The 17,840-nt window shown below is 40.5% G+C and overlaps 1 protein-coding gene across 4 annotated transcripts in view; it reads left to right on the plus strand.

The window, feature by feature from the left end:
• cacng1a (calcium channel, voltage-dependent, gamma subunit 1a) overlaps window positions 1-15,842 on the plus strand; it is a 40,696-nt gene extending 24,854 nt beyond the window's left edge. Inside the window, exons 5-6 of one of the 4 annotated variants that reach the window (XR_014122656.1) lie at window positions 13,429-13,548; window positions 14,078-15,842. Coding sequence is in view for 3 of the 4 variants with exons in the window: in XM_081710595.1 (XP_081566721.1) it covers window positions 14,078-14,264 (187 nt within the window). In the remaining variant the exon portion in view is untranslated. The other 3 variants (XM_081710593.1, XM_081710594.1, XM_081710595.1) reach the window with 3 other exon arrangements.
• The last annotated feature ends 1,998 nt before the right edge of the window (window positions 15,843-17,840 follow it).

The following is a 17,840-nucleotide window of genomic DNA, read 5'->3' on the forward strand; positions in this document are numbered from 1 at the left end:
CACACACACCTTCCTCAAAGCTTTTCATGTACCCATTATTCAATTCATACACATGTGCGCTTACACATTTTTAACCATAATACTCTACATACTCACAGGCATGGGGAGAATCTCTGACACTCCAATATCACATGCCACCATTAGCAGCTAAAGAGCTTTTACATATGGACGGACCAAACATAAGCAATTAGAATATGAATTAAAGATGCTTTTATCATGGTAACTCATTTTATGGGGAAAGCCCTGTTGAACTTTTGTCAGACCAATGTAGCAGTGCTCAATTGTTCCTGAAGCTCAGAGACCTTTAAGCTGTGAAGACAAAACACAACTCCAGTTGATCCTCTGCCCCAATAGAGGCTTAAGGTATCCATTCTCTCCTTGCACAGCACCACTTGCTGTCAGTAATGAGCTCTCCGCCATGTGACAAACAAGGATCCCTTTTCCTTACCTTTTTAGTCCATCTTAATTTATATGCAGTCATTTCACGCAGTCTGTGTGAGGCGTCATAGACCCGAAGTGACAAATGTCTGTATGCACTCCTCTGATGCAGTCCTCTGATGGGAGGCCATGCTGCAGTCTCATCACATCCTTATGTTCTTAACAGCAATCATAACATGATATATCCATTTAGTTACCCATAAGAAGGGGATTGTTCTTGCAAAATTAGCCAAATGAAGAAGCAGTTTTTTTCTCATGGACCAACAACCAGATTTTAAAGAATTTTAGATTTTTTTTCAGGAGCAGGTATGTTTGTTTACTAGATTTAGTTTAAGGCTTCACTCTAAGGAGTAACGTTTTAGTGGATTTCTCTCAGTACCCAGGAACCATGTATGAACCACAAAGAACATTTTTAAAAAGCAGAATCTATGTTAAAAAAAAACAAAAAAAAAACCTCATTCATCCTCCTTCCTGTGGGAGTCAACAGACATAGTGAGCCATGGCCTGTAATGAGAGAGAGAGAGAGAGAGAGAGAGAGAGAGAGAGAGAGAGAGAGAGAGAGAGAGATCTAGGAGATGTAATTTACAGGGAAATAAAGAAGCGTAGATAATTGGTAATCAGTAACATGTCAGAAGACCTGGGAGACTTTAGAAAACAAGATTTAATTCTCTCCTCTCACACAGTAATGAACATACTCTGAGAAGGTTTACAGTTAATATGATCACCACTACACCAGGGGTACCTAACCTGTGTACTGGAGGACTGATCTGGCAGCTCCCTGATTGACACAACTCCTGCTTAGAATGGTTCTTGCTCCAACACACCTGCTAAATTTGCTAATTAGCTGATGAGTAGAATCAGGTGTGTTTGATGAGGGAATTCACCAAATGATACTGGACTCCAGGACTGAATTGTGATCTGCTTTCTTTGGTTACGTGGAGGAACAGATGAAAACACCTGACCCTCTGTCTTTGAAAAAGTACCCCCCAGACGTTGCTCTCACAGCACACTGCTTGCATTCTGCTCAGCGGACTGCAGCTCCATCCGGCAGCCTCTCGAGAAGAGGCCTTGGGACACACAGGCAGATGAAGAGATATTCTCTTTGGCTCCACAGATATCCGTGGTGCGCCGCACTTCAAAAGTAACCGTGGTTAGTGTAATTTTTCAGGACCCACCTTCTCATATTTTCCTCTTTCCTTTCAGACGATACATAGATGAGTGGCCATGTAAATGTTTTGGGGTAAATCTACCTTCATAGCCTCAAAAAATGTTTCAGCCAACATATTTCAAAACATCTCACACTGAGACTACTGAAATATCCTTAGAGGCCCTTCCTCTCTGAGTGATGGCTCATATACCCCTGCCTCTCACTGTCACAGTAGTCCATGCTCTCAGCTGCTGGTGTAAAGCTGCTAAAATATCCTGCTCGGTATCAGATTTTAAAAAGTTCAAACCCGGCACTGAATGTTGAGAGGGTGAAAGGGTATATGGGAAACGTGGACGCGAGTACGCAGCAGACGTGGAGGGGGGGGGGGGAAAAAAAAAAACAATAAAAGAAATTAAAAAATAAACAACCCCAAATCTAATTTTGTGTCAGTGTTGAACAGTTTAAAATATTTAAGGGTGCTAATGTGTGATAGCAGACCATGTTTGAAAAATATTTATTTACGGTAATTACTTTATCATTACATTAGTAACACAAACAACTTGTATATTTGTAGTAAAATGGTCTGTGCTTGAAACTTTAAAAGAAACTCTTAACCCATGACAAACTGAATACAGCAATTTATAGTAATATATAGTATAATATAAATTACTATATAGCAATATATAGTAATTTATATATTTGTATGATTCAAGAGTCAAGAATAAAACAGGTTCCAGTTTCTTTATGCATTCAATCTATAATTGATATTTAGCCCCCACTCAATTTATTCACATCATATAAAACTTGTGAAATGTACATACATGTTTTACAAAGCACATAATGCATGCATACAAATAGATCCATTTACATCTCAGAGAAAGCAGGGAAATTGTCTTTTAAATACCTTAGTTTTCTCTAAAGGCCACACAGCCACAGTGACAGAGGAGATCATAATACTGCATCAGAGACCCATACTAGGACCTCCCAAGGATGATCAACCAATTGTATCTCTTCAATTTCTGCTGTCAGTCATTTGCCTAATGACGGGTAAGTGCTTAGCAAGAGAAAGTTTGAAGAACCTTGTAAGAACAGAAGCTATTTAGTGCCAAATCCAAAACACACAGCGGCTACAGCAACATACACACACATATGCAGTTTCTTCAAAAAGCACATCACCACCCAACATAAAACTGACAAGATTGAAATGGGAGCATCATAAGTGGCGTGCTGGCGTGCATGATAAGCAATTGGTTTCTCGGTGCAAACAGGACCGGCAGGCTCCCAGAAGCCTTGTTTAAATCACATTTTCATCAGCGGAGTGTGCAGAGATGAAACAGGCCCCAACAACATAAAGTGCATTAGAGGAACAGATGGTGTTCCTAAGCAACAGACAAACCTCTCTGTTGACACATTAAAGCTAGTTATTAGCACGCGCTGACAAATTGTTTTGTTTTCACTGTCTCTTCATGGGCCAGAAATGAGCTCTTCCTCAACAGGGTGTCCTGCTTTCCTGTTACAAGAGACATGAAAAAAAGTCTTGGCTTGATCAAAGTAGGGCTTGGATCACAACTGTTAGCAAATAAACAAGAAGACAGCATTGTTTTCATGCTTCATTTGATTAAAACGTGAGTTGCATTTAGACAAATTAATAGTTTGACCTGGTTGCGTTATTTAACAATAATATTTTGCTAGCCAAGGTCTCATTGAAATTCCATGGCAAAATTCCGATGGTGGATGTAACACTTGCAATGTTGAATTAACATTTAGGCCTGCACCCAGCTGGAAGCAAATTAACAACATACTGTAATGGTTGATTCAGCACTGTGGGCTATCTGTTTTTGAATATGTCTAACCATAAGGAAAAGGTTCCATATTCAGAATGTTATTAGAAAAGCTTGGCATTGACAATATCCATGTCCATAACTGTAAGCATGTGAATGTCCCCTCTTCTTATTTCTCATACCTGGTACTTTGTACTTGAGATGAAACGGTTCTCCTCATGATTTCACCCAGCATGCCTTTCAACTAGGAAACAGGCTGCAGAAAGCTGTATGGACACTGCTATGGATGTGCTTTTTTATGACGAACATACCAAACCACAAACAGCAGCAGTGCAGGAGTCTCTGGAAACTAACTCTGAAAGACTTTTCATCCCACGTATAAATGCAATTTCATTTGCTTTTATTTAAGCAGCCATTTCTGTAATAAAAACAAGCTAGTTCTAAAAACTATTAACAAAAAAATAAAATAGCTGCATAAACAGCCAAGAAACACTTCTGTATAAAGTCTGTCCGGCTTGACAGGCAGGTGTGGAGTCCCTTGCAGGTTAGCTGAAATCAGGTTTAAGATATAGAGTAAAGGGCAATCCAAAAGCCAAGTTAAAAACCAGGCCAGTGGTCAGTTCCTCATCTTCTGGATGGGACTTATCACACCAGCAGGAAAGAGTATGGAAGACTTAAGAGAGGCTCAAGATGCCTGGTCAGGTCATAGGTTCTCAAGAGGACATAGGCTTTACCATTTTTGGAGCCAGACCTGTAAGTGATCCATAATCTGAAATATCTATAGAAACAGGGACCACTGGGCCTATCTAGGGGTTAGGTGCATGCCTTTCCACAGGTATGTGAGGCTCTTATGGTCCGTGAGTATCACAAAGTTATGTTGAGCACCTTCCAACTACTGGCACCTCTCTTCAATTGCCAGCTTTATGGCTAATAGTTCACTGTTCCTCACATCATTGTTATGTTTAGTGGGGGCACAACTTCCTAGAAAAGAAAGCCATGGGATGCCACTTCAGAGAACAACCCAGGCACTGGGATAGAATGGCCCCAACCCCTTCCTCAGAAGTGTCTACTTCTATTATGATGTCTGTGTCAGGGTGCTTCAACACTGGGGCACTAGAAAAGGCTGCCCTAAGGGATTCAAAAGCATGTTCTGTTTAGGGACTACTGTACAACTTGTTGGGTTTGTCTTTGAGAGAGGCAGCTGAAATTGCATATAAATCGACTCTAAACGTTTGCAAACACAAGAACGTTTGAAGTTCCTTGCTGGGTCATGGCAGGTTAAGGACCACCTTCACCTTCCTGTCCTCCATGGTGATGCCTGTGGAGCTGATGACAAAACCTAAAAACGTGTTCCACTGAGTATTCAACACGTCTTTGCCCTTCTTAGTGACAAAGAAGAAACCAGACATGGTAGGGGACTTGGACAGTCTAATGTACCTGTGCCTCAGTGAGATAGTCCTTCATAGCCTTCCTGTCAGTGAGGAAGAGGAGATATGTGTCTTGGGAGAAAAACCACTCTCCTCAGAGCTCTTAACAGAGGTGGAGGCTACAACCACCATTAAAGTGGTGGAGGCTACAACCACCTGTGGTCCATTAAAGAGGAGGAAGCTAAAACCACCTGTGGTCCATTAAAGCAGCTACAATGTTCATGCAATAGTCAGACAATGATATTTCAGTAATCCGCTATGAGATCAGAGGGTTTATGATTTTGCAACCAAGGGCTGACTAAAACCATTGAGATGAGCTGCAGTGACTTCGTACAGGGAAATGTCTCCTATATTTGGTTGGCACTATACTGGAGGGTGATGTCTCATAAGTCATATGTCTAGAACCCAAAGGCATCAAATCCAGGGAACAGACTGGCAGGATGGGTCAAGGAGGAACAATGGGTAAGTTGAGGCATTTCACCCTTTCAGCAGTGATCAAATTACTAGCAGCTCTGGAGTCAATCAGTGCTGGAACGAAAATAGAATCCACTGTGGAGGATCACAGTCTGAAGGATGAGATAAAGCAGAAACTGGATGTACTCACTGAAGTGGTGTGCGAGGAAACCTTGGCACACCCTTGAGATAAGCAGTTTTGGAGGGACACTTGCAGTGTAGATGGCCAGCTTCTCTACAGCAGAAACAAATACTCAGTCACTGCATTTTGTTTCTTGGTGCCTGACAGGCATGTTGTCTACACATGTCTCGTCGGTGTCAGTTTAGCGATGAGCAGGCAGAGGAGTCAGCCAAAACAAGAAGCAAGAGTGTGAGGATCCCTCTCTTTCACGAATAAGACTGTCCAACTCCTCAGAGAGTGAGATAAGTTCCTTAAAGGTGTTGGAGTCATCCCAACAAGCAAGCTCATTAACTAACTCAGAATGTAAGCCTTGGCAAAAGCTGACTAAGATGGCAGCATCAGTCCAGCCTCTACGAGCTGCCCAGGTGCGAAAGCCCATGAAGGCTGAGGGCAGCAAGCTGCTGAGTCTGCTTTGTATGATTGCAAGGTCTTCTGTCAGGCTTGGCAGGCAGAAGATGAGTCACTCACAGGTTAGATATAATAAACAGTGTAATGGCCAGTCCAAAAGCAATTAAAGACAGGTACATCAGTAAACCAAGCAGGAAAAAGGGATGAGGGGAAGGAAAAAGGGGAAACCAAGACAACTAGGCAATGAGTCAAAACCAGTACAGGAAAACAGGAAAGACCAAGCTTAGGAACACTAGATAACTCCAAGACTCTGCAAAGGACATGACAAACATGAGGGGTATATATACAAAGGGAGATCAAAAAGGGAATGGACAACAGATGAAATCAAAAGACAGGGAACTGGGAATGAACAGGAGGATTATGGGGAACATAGTGTAAACAAATAACTCAAAACTTACAAAAAAACATTGCTCACATTTCACAAAAAAAATCAGTGACCAATATAGCCACCCTTCTTTTCAATTACAGACATAAGCCCTTCATTCATGGAGTCTGTCAGTTTCTTAATCTGTTGACGATCAACTTTTTGTGCAGCAGCAACCATAGCCTCCCAGACACTGTTCAGAGAGCTGAACTGTTTTCCTTCACTGTAAATCTCCCATTTAAGAATGGCCCGCAAGTTCTCAATAGGGTTTAGGTCAGGTGAGGAAGGGGGCCATATCATTATTCTTTCTTTAAGGCCTTTACTGGCTAACCATACAGTCGAGTACTTCGATGCATGTGATGGAGCATTGTCCTGCATAAAAATCATGGTCTTCTTGAGAAATACAGACTTTTTCCTGTACCACTGCTTGAAGAAAGTGGTAGTAGGTTGGGAGTTGATTTTGAGTCCATCTTCAACACAAAAAGGTCCAACTAGCTCATCTTTAATAATACCAGCCCATAGTAGTACCCCACCTCCACCTTGCTGGTGTCTGACTCAAGGTGGAGCTCTGTGTCTGTTACTGATCCAGCCACAGGCCCATCCAGCTGGTCCGTCAAGAGTCACTCTCCTCTCATCAGCCCATAAACCTTTGAAATATCTGCCTTCAATAAATGTCTTGACATTTCACCTTATGGGTCTTGTTTAGTGGTGGTTGGGTTTCAGCATTCCTTACCTTGACCCTGTCTCTGAGTACTGAACACCTTGTATCTCTGTCATTCCAGGTAGGTTGCAGTTCTGGAATATGACAGCACTGGAGGATAATGTGTTCCTGGTCACGTCACATTTGATTCTTCTCAAATCTTTGGCAGTTAATTTGTGTCTTTCTTCTCAACACATTTCTTGCAACCCTGTTGACTATTTGCAACAAAACATTTGATTGTTCTGTGATCATGCCCCAATATCTTAGCAATTTTAAGAGTGCTACATCCCTCTGAAAGATGTTTTACAATATTTGACTTTTCACAGTGAATTAAATCTCTTTTTTGGCCCATTTTGTCTGAGGAAAAGAAGCTGCCTAATAATTTTGTACACCTTGATATAGGGTGTTGATCTCCTTAGGCCACACCCTCCCTCATTACACAAATACACATCACCTGATATGCTTAAATCCAATAAGCATTCAAGTTTATACAGCTTGAAGTTGGAAAATATGCATAAAAATAATGATATGGTCAAAATACTCTCTTGCCTAAAAATTGTGCACACAGTGTATACACTGTTTGCTTCCCTCATTACAGTGAGGTTCAAAAATCAAAATCACAATCAAAATCAAAATTTATTTATAAATAGCTTTTTTGTCACAAAGCAGCTTTACAAATGTTGAAGTCTAAGCACCCAGTGAGCAAGCCAAGGCCGACAGTGGCAAGGGAAAACTCTCTAGAGCATGAGGAAGAAACCTTGAGAGGAACCAAGACTCAAAGGGGGGGGCTGTCCTCTTCTAGCCAACAATGGTCACCACAATAATAACAATTTAAAGAGTAAAATAAATTTAAAAATGAAAAACTTTCTAGAAGTCCGATACTTTCTAGAAGTCCGATAGTCTTGTCCGATACTTGTCCAGTTTTTGCCTTGGGACTGTTTTTGACTGTTCGTTGGATGTCCCCTCTCTACTGGTTGCTTTGCTCTCTGGTTTTGACCGTGGCCCATTCTGTTGATGTCTTTTGTGATTGCCCTAAACATGCAAGCCAAAAACAAAACATTTTTTTTAAACTCCAAGCATCTGGTTAATTTTCAGTGTTACATGAGCCAGCCTATTAGAATAGTATTCTGTGGACAGATATATCATCAACATTTCGGTTTAATTAACAAGCATTGTTTTGCATAAAGCAAACCCCACTTTCCAAGATAAGAAACTCAGCCCATTTGTGAAGGACAAGGTGTGGCACTGTTATGGTTTATGGCTTCTTTGATGCCACAGGAACCTATGATTTCTAGATTGCATGAGCAAATAATTCAACAGGAGAGTGTAAGGGTATCTGTCTTCTGTCTGTTAACTGAATTTTAACTGTAAGTGGGTCATTAGTTAAAAAAAAAAAAGTTCTGAAGATGCATGATGGATTCTTTTGAACTTACAACATGTGCTACCTGAGCACATACTGCACTATGTCTTCAAAACCCACCACTGCTTGCTCCACCACACACATCTGTCATGGCTTTTGGCTGCCGCAACAGCTTTCATTAGTTGCACTCCTTTAATTATTTAAATCAACGTGCACTTTTGACACCAATATGAACATGTTCTGGAAGAGAACTGCCAGAAATTAAATTGAGCTGAAGAAAATTAAAATTCAGGACAAGCCATCAGTCAGAGTCACGTAGCCCTGATGGCATTTCTGTCCATCTGATTTGCGTAGCCTGACCTTAACCTTTCAGCATCATCATCATCATCTGCTGCCCCTCACCTGCTGTCTCCAACCCTGCAAACCACCCCCATGTCCCCCCTACACCCTTAGCAGAAAAGGCCTACCAGGCTAAAGGTCTTGTCTGTGCCGCAGGGCACTAGACTCAAGCATAGAGGCGACACGGAGGATGCCCTGGAGGTAGGACAGTATGGCATCTCTCCACCTAAGACTTCATTCATTCAGGAGACCCACTGTAGGCAAGAGACCTATAAGCAAGTGAAAGTGGGTCAGAGTTAAATGTCTCCACTGTCGCATTAGTGCTGATGGATACAGATAACCAAATGTACAAATTTATTAGTCCATATTTATCATTAATTACTGCCTTTAAAATTAATTAATAACTCATTGCCTTTAAAATGGAAATTCATCCAAACAGCTGCACCCAAGAGGGTAATGAATAAGCCTGAATATGAAATATGAAAGACTGAAATATATGCTCATGAACATTCCACACAAAGGTTTTACCACAAAAGTTACTTTACTCCTGCACTGGCACAAGGTGATCAGTGATTATAAATCTGTATGAATTTCTCAGATTGCATTTAGTTAGCAAGCTATAATGCCTAGATTACATTTTCTTTTGTTCTGTTCCCCTGATTGGACTTGAAGTCCGACCTATTACCATGTAATCTAATATACATAGATGGTTCCAAAACAGAACTGAAATCATTAGACATAATTTATGTGAGGAAAAAAAACCCCATCAGATCTGCTTATGAGGAAAACTGTAGTGCCCACCATCTGAGCAGTAGTCTGGCAAGGGAAGAACATGTCCCAGGAGGCAAATCAGAGGATCTCGGTAGGACGCGTGGGAAGAGAGGGGGGTTTATCGTCTCAACCGAAGTCTGCTAGCATTGGAATCCTCATTAGAGCTGCTGTTGGAGTCGAAGCCAATCAATCAGACACTTGGGCTGGGGTCGGGGGGTAGTGCTGCGCTGCAGCGGTGACATCAGAGGAACGTGGCCAATCCCCTTTAGCACTGGCCCTTTGTTGTCTCTGTTTGGCTCGAGGGTCCAATGAGTCGCTAGTGGCTATGGGCAGCCCCGTTTAGATTAGGTGTCAGCCTTAGTCAGAAACTGGAGTTAAGCGGAGTTAAAGTAAGAAAGAAGAATGATTTCCTTGCTATAACAGCGACAGGCTAGAGTGACTGGCAGCTCCGATCAGGCATTCTTTCTCTGAGATGCTAAGGCCTAAAGGGACGCATAACAACTACATTCCGTCAGCACTAAAGCTCAACTCCTCCAGTCTCCTGCTGTAGACAGAGCCGCTCATATGGGCCGCTCATTTATTAATCAGAATTGCTAATTGGACGTCACAATAGCTCATCAAGCTGTATAATAACATTAATTTCAGATCTGCCCGGAGACCACTAAAAGACAGATGATCAAGGAAAAACCACTGTGTGGCCTAGCCCATGAAGCCAACAGCTATTACTAAGAATTAATGACAAATTTCAATAGGTCCTACAATAACAAGCAGGCAGTATTTTTAGCAACACATGTTGCTGGGGGTTTTTTTTGGTTTTTTTTTAGCTTTCTTTCTTTTAGTTTCTGATGAAGGACAAGCACTCTGGTAGCAAATCTAGTTCTGTACTTTGCTTAGGTGCAACTAACTGTTGCAACTGCAACAGTATGTTCTGGGAGGGTTTCACCCCAAGTTTGCTTTGGCCTCTATAGTCTCCTCTGCCCGACAGCTTCTTATTAAATATAACATTTATAATATAACATATATTATCATTCACATTCTAATTTAACCAACTCCATAAGCCATCAGTAAGGTATTTCTGATCCGGCAGGTCTGGATGGTGTAGGAATTCTGGTGCCACTGGGTGAATGCCTCTCGTTGTAGTTTCAACTCTCAGCAGAGAAGAAAACAGTATAGACCCTTACAGTACAATTTTTTTACAAACTGCACAAAAGTTAGAGTAGCATTCCTCTAATACCTCATTCTTTTTGTGATTTCATAAACAGAACTTTAAAAAATGATACCTACAAACTTGGAAACAATATCAAAGTCCAGAGATGACTTTATTTAATGATTCAGGTTTCTAAAATCCTGAAATAAAATTTCCATAAGTTTGCATCTGTAATTTCACTGAGGATTAACCTTGACTTCTGATGCTTGTCTAAAAAGATTTGTGCCATTACGTGGTCAATCGTGAGACAGCGATAGTGACAACCATCCGGGCAAGGTAATTACAAACCACACTCAAAACGGCTTTAAAGGTCAGCACAAGAGAATGACTATGCTGCCATGCAACACGTACCTGCTAATGCTGTGAAGATTTCCAATGCTGCACAAGCAAGTTTAGTTTAAGCACAGAGAGGGGAAAAAAATGTGTGAGGTAAGGGAGTGAGAGGCAGGAAATAAAGGGTGGCAGAATTAAATGAACAAAAGTTAAGAAGCCTTAACGAGAATGTAATGTGATTACCTCGTCTTTTCTGCAAGACATGATTTCCTCACATCCTTGCATCCTTTTCTGTAAGATAACCTTTGTGAACAGGCAAATCAATAATCAATAATCCAACATTTCACTATAGATCATATCATCAGATCTGTTTTTATATGGTATGATTTCCAGAATGGGAATTTGAGTAAAGATCCTCTAAAAAGAACAGGAAGATTTATGTTTGTCATGTAAGTATACTAGGTATGAAAACATTTACACATTTACATCTCATTTGCATTTATGGCATTTAGCACTTTTATTCAGAGCAGCTTACATAAATGCTTTAGTTGTCTACACAAGTTTCCCTAGGTGGCACAAAAATGTGAGATATCAAAAATACCTATAAACTGAGATACAGCCAAAAGGAAGAGTCGGTGCTGAAACCTGCCATACAATATACTGCTATAAAATACAAGAAAATTTAAATACTATTACTAGAAAAGACAGTTCAAATGCAAATATTAAAATTTCTAATAAGTGCATGAACAGGTTAAATTCAAGTGCTTTTCAGAGGGATGAGTCTTCAGTTGCCATGTGAGACTCCTCTGTTTGAACAAACCAATGGGAGCTTATTCCACCAACTAATGCTTTCGTAAATCTTGAAGTACGGTGGATTAAGCTGGGCTATGCTTGAAGTTCTAAAGGCTCCAGGTACAGATCGGGGTTTTGCCCACTGCCATACAGTAGGAGGGTGCAGGTCCACTTTTGGCTCTGTAGGCAAGCATCAGAGTTTTAAATCTGACACGAGCAGCTACAGGAAGCCAGTGAAGTGAGCGCAGTTGTGGAGTGACCTGGAAAAACCAAGGAGCGTTGAAGGCCAGCCACACTGTAGTGTTCTGGATCAGCTGCAAGCGACATCACATCATTTTTTTTCCCCATCACAATGCTTTGGGAGACCAAATTATGTGACAGCAAGTGTTGCCAGTGAAGCTTGGAGGAAACCAATTGAGGAATTAAGGAAATTTAATTTTTACGGTCCAAAATCAGATAGCATAGCAAGTGTGTAGGGTTAACCCTAGGTTAACCTAATCCCAGCCTTAACTTGCAGAGGAAAGAATCAATATTAATGTGTGATTGAAATAACCATGCCCTCCTCTGTGACCCCAGAGCACGTGGTCCAGGGAAGGGAAAGAGAGAATAAGAAGATGTGGGGAGGGGGACGGTTGTGAAGCAGCAGATGGCTCAACTCTCTTATGGCCTACACACACACACACACACACACACACACATAAAGATATCAATCCTAATACATTTCCATTCCAGGCAATCACCTGGGTCTTCTATGCATTATTAACCAAACATAAACATGTCCCCATCAACACTGCCTTTGCCTCAGCCAGCCAGCAGGACACACACCACACACAAACTCATGCAGACAATGAAAGAGTGTGTTTGAGTGTGTGTGTGTGTGTGTGTGTGAGAGAGAGAGAGAGAGAGAGAGAGAGAGAGAGAGAGCGAAAGAGAGAGAGAGAGAGAGAGAGAGATACAGTTTAAACAGTTACATAAAATAAAAGACTAAAAACATCAGCTAATTGTAACATTAAACACTGCCATTTTGTTAAGAGACTATCAAGAGAATCAGATGCCAAACAAGTGGTACTGAAAAATCACTAAAGCACAAAATGAATAACATGTTATGTTATTGTATTTGAAAAGATGCCAAATACCCATTCACAACCCAGAAGTAATGGGAATGCACGATTAATCCTCTCTAAGCAACCTTGACCTCTAGTGGTTGCACACAGTCTACATACCTAGTCACACATTCTCTATCGCCCTCTGAGGGAAGTGAGTGTTGACTGCATCTGAAATAAAATAGGTTAACAGAAAATATGGATCAACCTGTTCTTGTAGAGAAGTAAATCTAGGGATTGACATTTAGTCAACAGAGTGTAAGTCTCTGACTGCCATGCTAACATCACCTAATTATGTGTCCCCAGGCAGTTCCTACATACTCGTAACACCCACTGTGTTGTAGAGTACACCCTATTTCAAACTCTACAAAACTTATTACAGTCTGCATGATAAGCTGTACCAAACTTTTTACAGTGTGCATATAGTTTGCAAATGATAACCTGTACCAGGCTTACCAGTCTGAGTATAATTGGCATATGCTAAATCAAACCAAACCTTTCTGTCTACATATTGTTTGTATATGTTAAACTGTATCAGTCAGCATGTTGTATGCATATCAGCTTACATAGAGTGAGCAAATGATAAAATGTACCAAACTTATCAGTCTGAATATAGTCTACATATGCAAAACTGTGTCAGACATATCAGTCTGCATGTAATTATGTATTCCTGTTTTTCTGCAGAGTGAAGCTATCTTGTCTACTTTTCTAAGGCTCAAGAGGCCCACCTGAGATTTTGGAATAATATTACAAGGGCACTTTATTGACACCTTTCGGCACAGACATGGCGCTATTCATCAAAATGTGAATTAAACATGTTCTTTTATCATGTACTACAATTTTGTAAACACTGAACCAGTGTGAACCAGAATCTGCACAACTTGCACATCACTGCACAACTTGCACATCACAAACAGCACATTACTGAAGGCAAGAGAACACAAGAGCACTGGAGGAGAAAATGTATATGAATATATACCTTCAGAAAAAGTTTATATATCTCTTTACTAAAAAGACTAAAAATAGATATCACAGAAAATTTCCAGTTATAAATAATGTTGAATGGGCACAATATGCCCATAACACATTAATTAGGAAGGTAAACAAGGTCTGATTTGATGGTTTTAAAAGCTAAAAAAATAAGCTGTAGGTAGCTTTATCTGTTACATTGCTTTATTATGTGTGATTAACTGTGATTGTTTTCTAATATATTATACCATGATTATAGCCTGCATGGTTGTTATCCATTAATATATATATTTATTTTGTGACATGAGGTGTGGATGATACAATGGAGCTATTAAAGGTAATTTTTTTTTCTCTCTTTGAACAGTGAGCCTTTTTTCCTTGATGACTTTCCCAGAATCACATCTGACAAACATCATTTTCTTCTTGGACACACTGTTTTGGAGCTATTCATCCTGACACAGCTGTGCAGACAACCTTCAAGTATTAAAATCACAGAGAGGAAGGAGGAATTGAGAAAGGACAGAAATCTTAGACTAGTGGGTTTAACATGATGCCCTGTTTTTTGCTTTGTGGTCAAAAGCTGGGCTGTATCTTGAAATTTCAGGATTAAAAACGGTGTATTCCTACTGGAGGTTGGTGGGGTCAGAAACAAAAAGATGAGTGTTGTCAGTACTAAATGTTTTGTATTTTGGGTCAGCAGTTAAATCTTTTTACCAAATACATCCTAAATTCAAACAAAACTGTGCCTGTTAGTAATCAGTAACACTGACAGCAAAAGAAGAGGTACTTATTATTATTATTATTATTATTATTATTATTATTATCTTTTTTATGCTACTTTGGCTAAAAAAAAAACATGCAAAAGAAAGAAAGAAAGAAAGAAAGAAAGAAAGAAAGAAAGAAAGAAAGAAACAAACAAACAAGCAAGCAAGCAAACAAACAAACAAACAACATGCAAAACTTCAGTAATCAGTTTGGTTGTGCCGCAGACTTGGTTATATGTTGACAATGGCAGCACAACAGAAGTAACACTGTACTGTTGTGCAATAAATGTGCTGTTGCCTGGCATGTGAGCTGAAGACCCTATAACAACAACAACAAAAAAACATAGTTAAAGGAGAGAGGGAGATATGGGATCGGATGGATTGTAAATGTGTTCTACAACTATGCAAGGATGTAATGTAGTTTGATAAGGGAAAGGGAATTTATTGGCTGCAGAGGTGAATGTTGTTAGCGTAGATGTGTGGATGTGAACTGTTAAACTGCAACCAAAATGTTTAGAAATACTTTTATCAGAAAACATTCTACAACTACAACTTGTTTTTTTACCTTTTGGAAGGTCATAATGGTTCTTATCTTTGGGAACGGGTGGAAATTCTGGACACACACAGTTTGTGGTGCTTTTGTAAGCTCATTCATACAATGGGATAAGTTTTGCATGGGGAGGCAGGGTTATTTCGAATGTAATAACATGTTTTACCCATGTTCATCAGTTATTCTAGTCTCGTCCGAATTCGCCATGTCTGTCTTTTCTTTCATCTTCTTGCGTCAGTAAAGATTCCTGTGCCTTTTGCAAGCTTTAAAAAGAATTTTAGAAATAACACCAGGTCATTTTAATCCCATGTGAATTGCCATGTCAGTAAACATCTCATTATATGTGGGTAGGATTATAGACAAGTGAGTAACTGAATTTAAACCAAATCCAAGTCTCCTGGTTCATAATACTTCTAAACAGATACTGTTTTATTTATATTTCATGCAGTAATGTTCAAGTTCAAGTTCAAGTTTGGTTTATTCGTCACATACATAGTCCTACACAGTATAACTCACAGTGAAATGGTGGAGAGTGCTCTGTCCAAACTGAGGAAAAGAAAACAGGGGTGCATAGAGAAATATAGATATTCTCTATATGTGAAATATATATATATGCAAGATAAATATATATATTCTATGTATGTACAAAAATATATTAACAATGTATGTACAATATATGTATATTATGATTATATACACAATGTACAATGTATATGGTTGTGTATATATGTACACAATCTACAGAATGTACAGATCCATTTCGTATAATAACATATCTACAGTTGTTGTGTAACAAGGTAATTGAATATAAATATATATATACAGATATCTACAGATATACAGTCATGTTACGTGGTGGTGGTCCCCACAGTTTATCAGTTTCCCTGATTCAGGGCCCGAATGGCCTGTGGGAAGAAGCTCCTCTTCAGCCTCTCTGTCTTGGTCTTCAGGGAGCGAAAGCGCCTCAACAGAGAGAAGAGTCTATTGTTGGGATGGGTGGGGTCCTTCACAATTCTCCTGGCCTTGTTCTGGCACCGCTTGTAGTAGATGGTCTGCAGGTCAGGAAGTTCCGTGTGAGTGATGCGCTCTGCTGAACGCACTACCCTTTGGAGTGCTTGTCTGTCCTGCTTGGTGCTATTCCCAAACCAGACTGTGATGTTCCCCGTGAGGATGCTCTCGATAGTGCAGGTGTAGAAGTTCCGCAGTACTTTGGAGGGCAGTCTGAAGTCTCTTAGGCGTCTGAGGTGGTAAAGACGCTGACGAGCCTTCTTTGCCAGGGAGTTGGTATGGCGGGACCAGGACAGGTCCTGCGAGATGTGAACACCAATGTACCTGAAACTATCTACTCTCTCCACCGTGCTTCCACTGATCCTCACAGGTTGGTAGTGCCGCTCCTGCTTCTTGCTGCAATCCACGATGAGCTCCTTTGTCTTACTGACGTTTAGGAGGAGATTATTTTCCTGGCACCAGTTTTCCAGGTGTTTAATCTCCTCCAGGTAGGCCCTCTCGTCGTTGTCCGAGATCAGACCCATGACAACGGTGTTGTCAGCAAACTTGACAATGATGGTGGAGCTGGAAGTGGCTGTGCAGTCGTAGGTGTACAGTGAGTAGAGCAGGGGGCTTAGGACACAACCCTGAGGAGCTCCAGTGCTGAGGGTGAGGGTGGATGAGGCGCAGTTGCCCACCCGTACTGATTGTGGTCTGTCTGTTAGGAAGTTAGAGATCCAGTCGCACAGGGATGTATGCAGTCATAGATCCGCCAACTCAGTAGTGAGTAGGGAGGGGATGATAGTGTTAAATGCTGAACTGTAGTCGACAAACAGCATTTTAACATAATTTCCCCTCCCTTCGTCCAGGTGAGTCAGTGTAGTGTGGAGCAGATGTGCAATTGCATGTTTCATGTTTCATAAAGATGTTTCATAGTTCTGACCAGTGAAAGCTATGCATTATGTGTGGGGGGTTTTTGTGTGTGTGTATGTGTGTGTGATCGTAATGTGTAAATCAAAAAGCCACATTTCTGTAATTCATACCAAGATTTCTTATCTTGTGTGAATCGATCATAAATGCTTACTTTATGGACAAATGTCAAGAAAATTAACTCTGAAATACCTGTGTTAGGCTCAAATATGAAAAAAAAGAGTAGTGGAATTTGATGGTTACACAATGCTATACAAAACTTGGTAAACTAGTTTTGTTTTTGTTTTTAAATGCAGTCCCACACTTACTGTCTACAGCAATGCAAGAAGAGAGGAAGGCTGGGACTCTGGCTCAGGACGGGCAGCTTTAGTTTCTGATTGCATATATGCCATACACACTCCACACTAACAGCAGCAGAACACTTCTGAAGGACAATGCATACTCCAAGGAAGAAGCGTAACATATCGGTTTATCGCAGCATAATCTGAAGGGACAAATATGTCAGTGTATACAGTATTCAGCATGATTACAATGCCACCAACTTGTGAAGATGCAAAGTGAACATGTAAGCACCCTCTGGATCTGGTCAGAACATCATTTCACTAAAAACAAACAAAAATGCTTGGTTCTTTCCAAAAGCTTTTCCATGTGAGCTGAGCTTCAAGGTTAAGAGGTTTTATCTCAGTAAGGGTGACCCTGGGCACTGATGCATAGCATTTATAAGATATATTTCAGGAGGTCTTCATATAGCCAAATAAAAAACACTGGCAAGACTTGGAAATGGGGGGTATTTTTCTAACCTTTCTTTAGTATTTGGTGAAATACCATGACACAGAGATCACCTCATACACCTCATGCATCAGCATACAGTGACTCCTGGTGGTCAATCACCAGAT

The sequence above is a fragment of the Electrophorus electricus genome, chromosome 3 (assembly GCF_041902795.1).
Source record: "Electrophorus electricus isolate QZ-2024a chromosome 3, ASM4190279v1, whole genome shotgun sequence".
Classification (NCBI taxonomy): domain Eukaryota; kingdom Metazoa; phylum Chordata; class Actinopteri; order Gymnotiformes; family Gymnotidae; genus Electrophorus; species Electrophorus electricus.